This window comes from Symphalangus syndactylus, chromosome 17 (genome assembly GCF_028878055.3).
Source record: "Symphalangus syndactylus isolate Jambi chromosome 17, NHGRI_mSymSyn1-v2.1_pri, whole genome shotgun sequence".
Taxonomy (NCBI): domain Eukaryota; kingdom Metazoa; phylum Chordata; class Mammalia; order Primates; family Hylobatidae; genus Symphalangus; species Symphalangus syndactylus.
Genome location: NC_072439.2, coordinates 33,781,139 through 33,793,202, shown reverse-complemented (window position 1 = coordinate 33,793,202; position 12,064 = coordinate 33,781,139). Strand labels below are relative to the sequence as shown.

At 49.3% G+C, this 12,064-nt stretch overlaps 1 protein-coding gene across 26 annotated transcripts in view; it reads left to right on the top strand.

The window, feature by feature from the left end:
• The window catches only part of IKZF4 (IKAROS family zinc finger 4), a 31,492-nt gene that overhangs the window by 11,079 nt on the left and 8,349 nt on the right, over positions 1 to 12,064 (top strand). For 6 of the 26 annotated variants that reach the window (XM_063621419.1, XM_055248599.2, XM_055248602.2 and 3 more), the window contains 3 exons: positions 6,872 to 6,976; positions 8,597 to 8,857; positions 9,580 to 9,747. In XM_063621419.1, coding sequence (XP_063477489.1) covers positions 6,872 to 6,976; positions 8,597 to 8,857; positions 9,580 to 9,747 — 534 coding nt within the window. The other 20 variants (XM_063621415.1, XM_063621416.1, XM_055248592.2 and 17 more) reach the window with 15 other exon arrangements.

The window sequence follows — 12,064 nt, the reverse complement described above, 5'->3', positions numbered from 1 at the left end:
CTTCTGTGTGTTCTGTTTGTTAGGGGCTGGAAGCAGACACTCTCCTGTAGAGCAGAGCAGAGAGCCTTCAGCCTAGGCACACAGCCTCTAAATGTCCTAGTCACACAGCTAACACTCATGCTTGGTGGCCCTTGGTAGTGTGCAGTTATTTTGGTGATCTTACATTCCCTAAATAGTAATTCTCTTTTCCAGACTTCTTGGGGGATAGAGGAAGGGAATAGGAGGGGAATATGAGCAGACATCATTAGAAGAATAATTTGGGCCGGGCGCGGTGGCTCACGCTTGTAATCCCAGCACTTTGGGAGGCCGAGGCGGGCGGATCACGAGGTCAGGAGATCGAGACCACGATGAAACCCCGTCTCTACTAAAAATACAAAAAATTAGCCGGGCGTGGTAGCGGGCGCCTGTAGTCCCAGCTACTCGGAGAGGCTGAGACAGGAGAATGGCGTGAACCCAGGAGGTGGAGCTTGCAGTGAGCCGAGATTACGCCACTGCACTCCAGCCTGGGTGACAAAGCGAGACTCCGTCTCAAAAAAAAAAAAAAAAAAGAAGAAGAATTTGAAGCAAATAGATGGAAACAAGACATGGTTCCTTCTCCTTTGCTCTGAAGTCACCAGCCAAACATGAAATCCTGTTCTATCCAGATAGAGTGGCACAAGGTTTCAAAGCTCAAAGGCCTGCAAGGGCCAGGTGGTCATGTGAATGAGTGAAGTAAGGTTAGGATAATAAGCAGAAAAGAATGGCGGGGGCTGCTGTCATGAAGTGGAGAACATATGTCCCACTTAAAGGGACAGCAGCTTTCAGTGTCCACTAGAACTTGTCATGCAGGAATGTGTATCTAGTGTGGCCAAAACTTCTAAATTTTTAAGAGAAATCAGAAATCCAAATTTTTATATGAAATGTCTCCATTTTAAAATAATGACTCAAGGCTGGGCACGGTGGCTCACGCCTGTAATCCCAGCACTTTGGGAGACAGGCAGATCACCTGAGGTCAGGAGTTCGAGACCAGCCTGGGCAACATGGTGAAACCCCCCTCTCTACTAAAAATACAAAAATTAGGCCAGGCACGTGGCTCACGCCTGTAATCCCAGCACTTTGGGCGGCTGAGGTGGGCAGATCACGAAGTCAAGAGATTGGGACCACCCTGGCCAACACGGTGAAACCCTGTCTCTACTAAAAATACAAAAATTAGCTGGGTGTGGTGGCTCACACCTGTAGTCTCAGCTACTCAGGAGGCTGAGGCAGGAGAACTCAGGAGACGGAGGTTGCAGTGAGCCGAGATCACGCCACTGCACTCCAGCCTGGCGACAGAGTGAGACTCCATCTCAAAAAAAAAAAAAAAAAAAGAAATAATAGAAACCAAAACTGGGTTTTGATGTGATGAGTATCCCTATCAGAAACCCAAGCACCATTGTGGAAATGACCTATAGCTTATTTTTTACTCTAAAGTAGGACCAATGAAGGAATTATTGGCATGCACTAAAGGAGATAGCAAGATGGGTCAGACACACATATGAGAGTCATTGGCAACACCCGGGTAATGTAAGGTAAGATGTTGACTCTGACCCCTTTCTTGTTTAAGGAGGGAAGGAGTTGGAATGGGTAAAGGCATTCAATACCTGCCACATGCTTGACAGAATGACAGGGATCAGGTAGACTCATTTAATTGGAATAAACTTTATTAGAACAAAAGTCATGGCCTTGTGAGGAGCGAGCCAGCCCTCCTACCTCCTGCTCAGTTAAGCCTATTCAGAAAACCACTACTGAGCAGCGAGTACACTTGGGACCCTGCTTTAATGCTGGGGAACACTCAGATGGATAAAATCCAGTCCCTGCCATAAACCAGGCAAATGAGAAACTACAAATCCCGTGGAGCTCTTTTCAAACCTGTTTATGGAGAATATTGGATACTCATGGAGGTGATTTGCTTCACCGTGCTATGAAACCAAGTTTTCCCTGCTTTCAGCAGATTGGCATTTCCTAGATAAGAAGTGGCCTCTGCACAGGATGGTTTTTGAATGGAAATGGAGGCCAGGAACTCCTCCTCTGTACTTTGAGAATTCTAGATGTCAGCAGCTACCTTAGGGAAAAGGGAAAGTCAAAGTAGGGCTACCATTAGCCCTGAAAAGTACCCCTCTTAGGACTGGGCATAGCTGCGCTCATCACTGACCCATCTCTCCTGGAAGAGTCATATGGAAGCAGAGGGAAAGGCTGCAGCACCCAGCCCTCCTGAAGCACACTGCGGGCCTCCACAGGCCATCATAGTTCTTCTGCTCCGTGCCAGGTGACCTTCCCTCATCAGGCCACTTGATGAAAAGGGTATCTCTCCTGTTCTTCCAAGAGATTTGAATTCCTCACAGAATGTGATTCAGAAAATCCATCTTTTCTCCCCTTTTCTCTTTTTAAAGGTACAGATCATTCCCTTCTGGGGCAGGGAAAAGGGGGAGATAAGCAGGAGTCTATTAATTTACAGCACAGATAACCACCCCCTCCATTTTCCTATCTTTCAAGGGAAACAGTTGCTGAAACCCAGCTCCTGCCATTAATTGACTGAGCAGTGCTTGCCCCAAGTTTTCTGAGACTGTGAAATGTTTAAGAGAACTTTAGTAGAAAGGGATTCAGGGATAGGCAGCCCAAAGTTTCACAGCCCCTCCCACCCCCAAATTCTTGGAATCAGAAAATGTAGTCTTCCAAAGTAGGTCAGTTTGTCAGTGAGCAGCTCCTCTGAAAGGGAAGGGAGCAGAGGCCTTGTCCTGATAGAGGGCGGATTCATCCAGGGCTTTCGGCTGCTGGGGCCCCAGGGGCACAGGAGGGAGGGGAAGTGGGGAGACCATACCAGCCTTTTTCCTGGGATCTGAAAGGTCTCAGGGCCACGGAGCAACACTAGCCTGACACCAGACTCTGCTGGGCCCTCTCACTGCTGGAAAGGAGGAGGCTGTCAGTCCCCAGATCTAGAGAGCAACCTTCCTCCTGAAGGAGGAGGGAAAGAGTTTGGTGGGGGAGGGGCTTTCTGCCTATCTGAGAGCCTTGAAGCTGTCCGTGTCCTGGGCCCCATGACCTCTGGGGCCTTGGCTTCCCCAGCTGGCAGAGGATTGGGCCTTCCCTGGGGCCCCCCCTTTCTCCCTCCCACCCGCAGGCCCATCCATCTCTCTCTCTCTCTCTCTCTCTCTCTCACACACACACACACACACTCTTGCCTCTCTCAGGCATTTGTTGTGCAGTTCCTCTTTGTCTGCTGGGCACGAGGGGCAACAGCATCTGCCTTTCCCTCCCTGTGCACACACCCACCACCCACCCCCTTCACTGTCTTGGAAAAGGGATGCTGTAGCCTAGCATCTCCCCCACTATATACACATATACATTCTCTCCAGCCCCCTCCCCAAGCACATCCAAGCGTGCTCTCCCCTCTCCTTCTCTCTCTCCCTCTCTCCCTCTCCCTCTGTCTCACACACACACACACACACACACACACTCAACACACATACACCCTGGGCTGAGCTGCTCTTGCTGGCTGCAGCCGTGGGCCTCTGCTCACCGTGCCGCTGCTGCTGCCTGCGAAATGACGGCGGTTCCCCTCACTTCCAGGAATCCACGCTTCCTGGAAGGTGAGTGGCTGGGCTCACCCCTGCCTGCCACTGAGACGCAGACATGCATACACCACCCGCACTCCCTCGCCGTTTCCAAGGCGGCGGCCGCGTTCGCACCCCAGGGTCTCACCGGCAAGGGAAGGATAATGTAAGTTCAGGCAGAAGGCGGCTAGTGGAGGGAGGAAGGGGGTGCTGGGGCTAGGGAGCCAATTCAGTAACTACTCCCAAGCCTGAGGAGATGGAGAGGATGGGGGCTGTGTGTGTGTGTGTGTGTGTGTGTGTGTGTGTGTGTGTGTAGCGGGGGAGGGGGCGTTCCTCCTTATACTTGTGGAGGATGGGAAAGGGTGTTTGGTGTTGCTAAGCAAAGACGGCGAGTTGGACAGTGGGAGCCTATGGTGACATCTTGATTAGGCCTTGGGGATAGAGGTAGAGCTGCCTGGGGTGAGATGCCGAGACAGGCCTGGGTGGGAAGGGGTAGTGGAGAAAATCAAGGTAAGGAAGAGGAGCCTTGGCAAGCAGATGCCTCAGCCTGGAACAGAGATCTGAGGGGCCTCAGCCTCCTCCCCACAAAAGAGCTGAGGATGGGCGTCTTTCTTTGCTCTTGTACCCACTATTCCCTGCTAGCAGGCTAGGATCCTGCCACCCTGGAGCCCATGGTCAAGAAAGGGAAAGCAGTTATGATGAGGTGCCTTGCAGAGAAGTGTGGAGGTTCTCCAAGCTCATGGCTATTCCCTAGATGTAGCCACTATTTAAAGGTCTCAAGGAAAGGCAGCAGGAGTGGAGGGCTAGCCTCCTTTAACATGTGAAACACCTTTAGCTTGTGGCCTGTTTCCCAGTTCCTTTCTCTCCCTCCTGCTTTTCAGCCTTTACCTACCTCCCAGTTCCTCTGATGTGAACCTCATGATTTGGCTTTGCCCTCTGGGGGTTCAGCCAATCTATGATGACTTTGAGCAAGAAAATTTCTCAGAGACCTAAGAGCAGCCTTAATTCTTGGCTTTGACAGTCTGGGATTTCTTGGGAGTCCCAGACTTTTGAAATTCCCTCACTGGGGTTTCTGGGGCTGAGAGAGGAACTGTTAAAGTTCCTAAATCTTACTCTAGTCCCCTTCACCCCTGAGCTAGAATTCAAAATCCTTGGTGCCCAAGAAAGCCTTTCTGACTCCTGAAACAGATTCATTATACATATGTATTAACCCCATGAAAGTAGACTTGAGCCTGTTTTTCCCCTTACCTTAATCTTAGGGAGAGCAACAGCATCAAAGAGCCTCTTGAATTACTGGTGTGACTCCTGCTTCTCTTCCTGTTTCTGGGCCTTAATTGGGAAAGCCACAAAGGATGCTTTCCCCTCAGTGTTTCTAAGCGTACTTTTAAATAGATTTTCCTCCACATAGCAAGTCCCTGGCCTCAAGAGGCAGCCTCAGCCGAACAAGCTGAGACCAGCGATGGATTTCCAACAAGTTCACTCATCCTTTTAGGGTCAAGGCCTCAAAGCCAAGTGCCCTGTTCTTCCCTGATTAGTAACATCAAGTGATTTAGGGCAATTCAGCACTAATAAAAGGAATAAGAAGATACCCTTTTCAGCCCTTCTAACCCTAGTAAACCCTACACTTAGTTGAAAGGATATATTTAAAAGTGGCTCTGAGTCTACAAGTCTCAACCCACAATCCTGAGATGCTCACTTCATGATATGTGTGTGGTTCTGATTTCGGGCAACATTTTTAGGTAACCATGGCTCACCTAAAGAGCCCCAGCTGGGAAAACTCAGATTCAAGCCATAAGGCTTTTTCTATAGATAGTGAACAAATTTCCTCAGGCTTTGACGGGATAGAATGGGGAAAATGGGACTTTAGGAGAGGATATGAATGGGAAATGGTCCCAAAGTCCTGAGTGGTTGTTTTCTTCCCACTGACCAAAGCTGGAGAGGGATCCCTCAGGAGGGTGTGTTCCGGATTTCTTGCCTCAGGCCCAAGACTCCAACCATTTTATAATGGAATCTTTATTTTGTGAAAGTAAGTATGTGCATAGCTGGGCAATTGGGTAAAGTACTAATAGGTGGACTTCAGGGATGAATTTTAGGCTTCCTCTCTCTTTCTTGCACTCTCTCTTGCTTTCTCTCTCTCTCTTCCATATTTAGGCCTGTGTGCACACATCCATGCATGTTCATGTTAGCAGATAATGTAGAAGGCTACCAGTATGTTTATCCCAATAGGTATGTTCTCTTTATATGTATCTACATGTGTGCTGTGTCTCTGTGTGTGTTTATCTACATGTATTTTTATTTCACCTATATATTTGTGTAGAAGATTGTGGGGAGGAGGGATTTTTTAAAAAAAGACATTCATATCTTTCTTTAGGTATGTTATCTGATTTGGAAAACATTATGAAAGCCTCAAAAAGCATTTTTACAAAGCAATTTATCAGAAAATTAAAACAAATATACTGAGAATAAATTGATCACTTAACTGTCAATGAATATCAGATAGTAAACACGTGATTGGAATCACATCAGTAGGAGAGTTTCTAGAGTAATCAAGTTTTTGCTGAATTTAGAAAGTCTAAGGGACCCAATTCTTCCCTACTAAGATTGTGACCCCCAATTGGCTGTGTAGGTGCTGGTTAAGGACATGGACATTTACTGTCTGTGGTCCCAGTTCCACACTAGCAGCTATGTAACCTTAAACAACTAACATAACCTCTTTTGTACCTCAGTTGCCTCATCTGAAAAAATCATATTAGCACCTACTTGCTGTGAAGATTAATGAAATTATTCATTTCAAGTGCACAGAATAAAGCCTGACACATAGTAAGCACTCAATTAATATTATTAGCTGCTATGATGATTACTAATATTATCATTAGATTCAAGGACAATTCCAGCTACCTTTCCTGCAGATCCTGAACCTGGCTGGGGGCTCCAGAGAGGAACAGTAGGGAAGAATGTCCGTCCTGAACGTCTGTCCCTTCTGCAGCCCCCATTTTCCTCTCCGCCCTGGCGCGCCCAGCCCCAGCCCTGCTTCCTGTGGACGTCAGGCAGTGATGCTCTTCCCCTCAGGCCTAGATAAAGGTAGGGTAGGCAAGGCCCAGCCACTGAGCTCACAGAAGGCAGCACCAGGCATCCGGACTGGCGGGGGCGCAAGGTATGGTGCCCAGCATACAACACTGCCTTGTACATGGCTGTGAAGGAAATGTTTGTGAAATTTAACTGAATTTTTTTAAAAGATTAGGCAATGGACAGTAGATAACTCCAGCTCCAGCTTTACCTGCCCTCTTGTTCTCTCCTCCAAGGTAGCGGGGACTCATCTCTGGAGAAGGAGTTCCTCGGGGCCCCAGTGGGGCCCTCGGTGAGCACCCCCAACAGCCAGCACTCTTCTCCCAGCCGCTCACTCAGTGGTAAGTGTAACCTCCTACCACCTCCTGGCAGTAGGCACCCCCTGTTGCATTTGGCCTTCAATTCACCTTCCACTGGCAACCATTTCCCCATCGTCACCTCCTGCTGGTCTCCTGCTTAGTCTCTAAGAGCAATAAGGAGCCTAGTGTCTAGGGTTTTTCTGGCTTCTGAAAGGAGAGTGAATAGTCAGTCACTGGCAGACTAGGGTGGAATTAAAAGAGGTATAGGTGAGATTAAGGTAAAGGTTTCAAAGAGAAATTATGGAATTAGAGAAGCAGGTAGATAGAAATGGTCATCAGGTGGAGTTAGATAGGAAATAGAGAGTAGAAGGACCTCCCCATCTCCCCACAGCCCATTCTCCTACCCAGACAGGGTCCCCATGACTGCCCCTCCCCAGCTGGCCCTAGATCTGTGACATTCTCTAAATGGTTGGAATAGCCAGGAATGTAGGTCGAAGCTAGAGCCAAAGCCTTCTCCTCAATGGTTCCTTCTTCCTTTATCCCTCCTGCCCTGCCTCAGTGTTTTATGGAGGTGGAGGGGGTAGAGGGGTTCAATCTAATGGGGTGGGAGGAAACTGTAAGCATGTCTGTCTTCCAGGTTTGCTCTCTTTGGCCTGTTGTCCCCCTTCAGTCTTCCTAGATCTGTTTTCCCGCCACTGTTAACTTGCTGGCTTCCTGCCCAGGGCCAAGCCAGACATCTTTCTTAATGACAAGAGAGTAGAGAAAAAAGCTCCCCTTAGTCACCTCCTTTCCTCAGTGAGAGAAGACATCCTATGTACCCCCAACTTTTTTCTTTTTGAGATGGAGTCTTGCTCTGTCGCCCAGGCTGGACTGCAGTGGCATGATCTCGTCTCACTGCAACCTCTGCCTCCCAAGTTCAAGCAATTCTCCTGCCTTAGCCTTCGAAGTAGCTGGGATTACAGGCATACACCACCATGCCCAGCTAATTTTTGTATTTTTAGTAAAGACAGGGTTTCACCATGTTGGCCAGGCTGGTCTCAAACTCCTGACCTCAAAAGAAAACACCCGCCTCGGCCTCCCAAAGTGCTGGGATTACAGGTGTGAGCCACCACACCTGGCCCAACTTTTTTCTCTTGAAGCCTATTTGCCTGGTGGGTGGGAGAAAAGGTTGTCTCAGGTTCCCATAGGATTCTGATATCAGCAGCAGGGATACTAGGGTGTTAGTTCCACTTAAGGCTTGAATGTCTCAGGGCCTAAAGATACCCTCTTAAACTTTAAGAGTGCCATCTGGGCCGGGCGCAGTGGCTCACACCTGTAATCCCAGCACTTTGGGAGGCCAAGGCAGGCAGATCACCTGAGGTTGGGAGTTTGAGACCATCCTGACCAACATGGAGAAACTCCGTCTCTTCTAAAAATACCAAATTAGCTGGGTGTGGTGGTGCATGCCTGTAATCCCAGCTACTCAGGAGGCTGAGGCAGGAGAATCACTTGAATCTGGGAGGCGGAGGTTGCGGTGAGCCAAGATCGTGCCATTGCACTCCAGCCTGGGCAACAAGAGTGAAATTCCATCTCAAAAAAAAAAAAAAAAAAGAGTGCCATTCTGGCCTGGGAGCAGCTTCCCCCTTTGCCTCTCTCTATTCTAAACACCATCCCACCCCTCAGCCAACTCCATCAAGGTGGAGATGTACAGCGATGAGGAGTCAAGCAGACTGCTGGGGCCAGATGAGCGGCTCCTGGAAAAGGACGACAGCGTGATTGTGGAAGATTCATTGTCTGAGCCCTTGGGCTACTGTGATGGTAGTGGGCCAGAGCCTCACTCCCCTGGGGGCATCCGGCTGCCCAATGGCAAGCTCAAGTGTGACGTCTGCGGCATGGTCTGTATTGGACCCAACGTGCTCATGGTGCACAAGCGCAGTCACACTGGTAAGTAAGCCAGAGGGGCTCTGGGAGGAGCTCCCAGGGTGGAGTTGAGAGGCAGGGGCAGTGCTGGGACAACAGCAGGTATGGGGCTGGAGGAGGCCATGCAGGGAGTGGGTAGCCTCAGAAAGGGAAGGGTCTCACCCAGCACATTTTCCAGCTGACAAAATGAGGCAGGGTGGGGGTGGGTACAGAATTTGAATTCCCCTCAATACCTGTAGTTTCCTGGCACTTTCCTCAACTGCTGTTACAAAGAAAAGCTGATATTTTTCTCAGTATATGAGGGAGGGGAAAGTGTAGACTCAAGAATGAGCCAATGGTCCAATAGGGGTAAGACTCCTGGGTATTCTTTGGGCCCTCCCATCTAATAATTAAACAGCAACAACAACAACAAAAACAGAAAACAAAAGCCTTCTCTTCTCAGCTTCCTCAGGCCTTGGGCTCCTAGGGCAGAGTGGGCCCTGTGGGGCTCAGTTTTTGGTAACAGTCTTTTGGCCTCAAGTTCCAGGCCCCTCTCCCTGCCACACACCTCTAATCCACACCTTCCCCATAGTAAGACCCCAGGGATCCCCAAGGGATCTTCATAAATCAGGGTTTGTGTGCATTGCACTTCTGCCCATCAGCAGTGTGTTCAGAGCACCTTCCCTTGGGCAAGGTAGGGGCCCGATAGGTTCAACCTTCAAAGTTCCTCACATGCAGTCCTCTGGGATTTGTTCTTTCACTTGCAGGTGAAAGGCCCTTCCATTGCAACCAGTGTGGTGCCTCCTTCACCCAGAAGGGGAACCTGCTGCGCCACATCAAGCTGCACTCTGGGGAGAAGCCCTTTAAATGTCCCTTCTGCAACTATGCCTGCCGCCGGCGTGATGCACTCACTGGTCACCTCCGCACACACTCAGGTCAGTGACTGTCCAGTGGGAGGAGGGAATGAGGCTCCAACACACCCAGTATGTAGAGCTCAGTGACTTCTCTTGTATTCGGGAAGTTCCAGTGTCTGTCATTGAGGAGGGAGGAGCATTTAAGAGCAGATAGGGCCCCCTGCCTCTCTCACCCATCCTCTGGGCAGCAAGGCCTCATGGGAAATTTGGGAGACACCTTGATGGGGTATTTTACATCCATATCTACTTGGAGCAAAAGGAATAGGGGCAATGTTCTTGGCTGTTAACAGTCACCCTTGGCCGGGCGCAGTGGCTCATGCCTGTAATCCCAGCACTTTGGGAGGCCGAGATGGGCGGATCACGAGGTCAGGGGATCGAGACCATCCTGGCCAACACAGTGAAACCCCATCTCTACTAAAAATACAAAAAAAAAAAAAAAAATTAGCCAGGCGTGGTGGCGGGCACCTGTAGTCCCGACTACTTGGGAGGCTGAGGCCAGAGAATGGCGTGAACCTGGGAGGCGGAGCTTGCAGTGAGCCGAGATTGTGCCATTGCACTCTAGCCTGGGTGACTGAGCAAGACTCCACCTCAAAAAAAAAAAAGAAAGTCACCCTTCCCTGACTTTTGTTTGTTTTTTTGTTTGTTTTTTTCAAGATGGTGTCTCACACTGTTGCCCAGGCTGGAGTGTAGTGGTGCAATTTTGGCTCACTGCAGCCTTGATCTCCTGAGCTCAAGCCATCTCCCACCTCAGCTTCCTGAGTAGGTGGAAGGATGCCGCCACACCCAGCTAATTTTTGTATTTTTTCATAGAGACAGGATCTCCCTATGCTGCCCAGGCTTCTCTTGATCTCAAGCAATAGGCCCGCCTCAGCCTCCTGAAGTACTGGGATTACAGGCGTGGCGTCAGCCACTGTGCCTGGCCTTCCCTGACTTTTGTATTTTAGATTGTTGATGCCACAATCCATGCCCTATTACCCCCAACATCTAAGCCCCTGGGAGATCCCTCCTCTCACTTCCATCTGCCCCAGGCCCCACACCTGTCATCATCTTCACCCTCCTTCCTCCCACACCACCAGAGGTCTTGAGCAACCAATCTGTCCTCTCCTTTACTTCCTTCTGGCTCCTGGAAATATCCATGGGCCTCTCAAATTGCAAAAAAGGGAGCCTAGGACTTACAAATAGGAAGAGTATCCTATTTCTGTTCCCTATCCCAGAGGTTGTCACCTTCCCAGAGGCAAGAGAAAGTCCAGAGGGTGCCTAGAGATCAATGTTTGGAACAGTGCTGGGAAACTGGATTAACAAGGTTTTCTAGCCCAGTCAAGACTGTTTGAATCAGTATCTGTCTGAATCAGCTAGACAGATAGCACTTTTTAGGCATTTTACTAAGCTTTAGGCTTTTGGCTTGGACTTGGGAAGAGGCCAGGAGCTGAGCTGGCAGGAAGGGGGGAGCTCAAGATTGGGAAAAGGCAGGAAGAAAGGAAGGGAGAAAGAATTAGTAGGGTCTGTCCTTGGAAACTTTCCTGGCTATTTTTCTCTTCTTAAACTCTCCTGAGCCAGGATTTAAAGGGACAGAGCAATCATTTCATCACCCTCTACTTTCTCCATCCACTTACCTTGTTCCAGGTTCTCCCACCTTGTAATTGGGACCTCTTTATCTTTTTTTTTTTTTTTTTTTTTTTGAGACGGAGTCTTGCTCTGTCGCCCAGGCTGGAGTGCAGTGGCGCAATCTCGGCTCACTGCAAGCTCCGCCTCCCGGGTTCACGCCATTCTCCTGCCTCAGCCTCTCCGAGTAGCTGGGACTACAGGCGCCCGCCACGACGCCCGGCTAATTTTTTTTTATGTTTTAGTAGAGACGGGGTTTCACCGTGGTCTCGATCTCCTGACCTCGTGATCCGCCCGCCTCGGCCTCCCAAAGTGCTGGGATTACAAGCGTGAGCCACCGCACCCGGCCGGGACCTCTTTATCTCTATGTATTTGGAGAAACGGAGAAAGATCATGTTGATACATACTTTATATCTACAGAGCATTTCACTTGTGTTTCTTCATGTCATCCTCATAACAATTCCAAGGTAGATGTGATTATCCCCATTTTGTTGACAAGGAAAATGAAGCGGTTGGGGGGAAAAATGAGTTGCGGGTCACATAGCTATTCTTCAGCCTAGCTGGAACCCCATCAAGGTCCAGTGCCAGAAATACGTACTCCTTTTCCTCAGAAAAGGGGCTGCTCCCCCTGCTGGTTTGGAACAAGGATGGCTTGGCCCCTAGAATTCTTACCAACCTCACAGTGAGGCAAACTGGGTAGATTTTGGATGTTGATCTGTAGATTATTAACAACAGA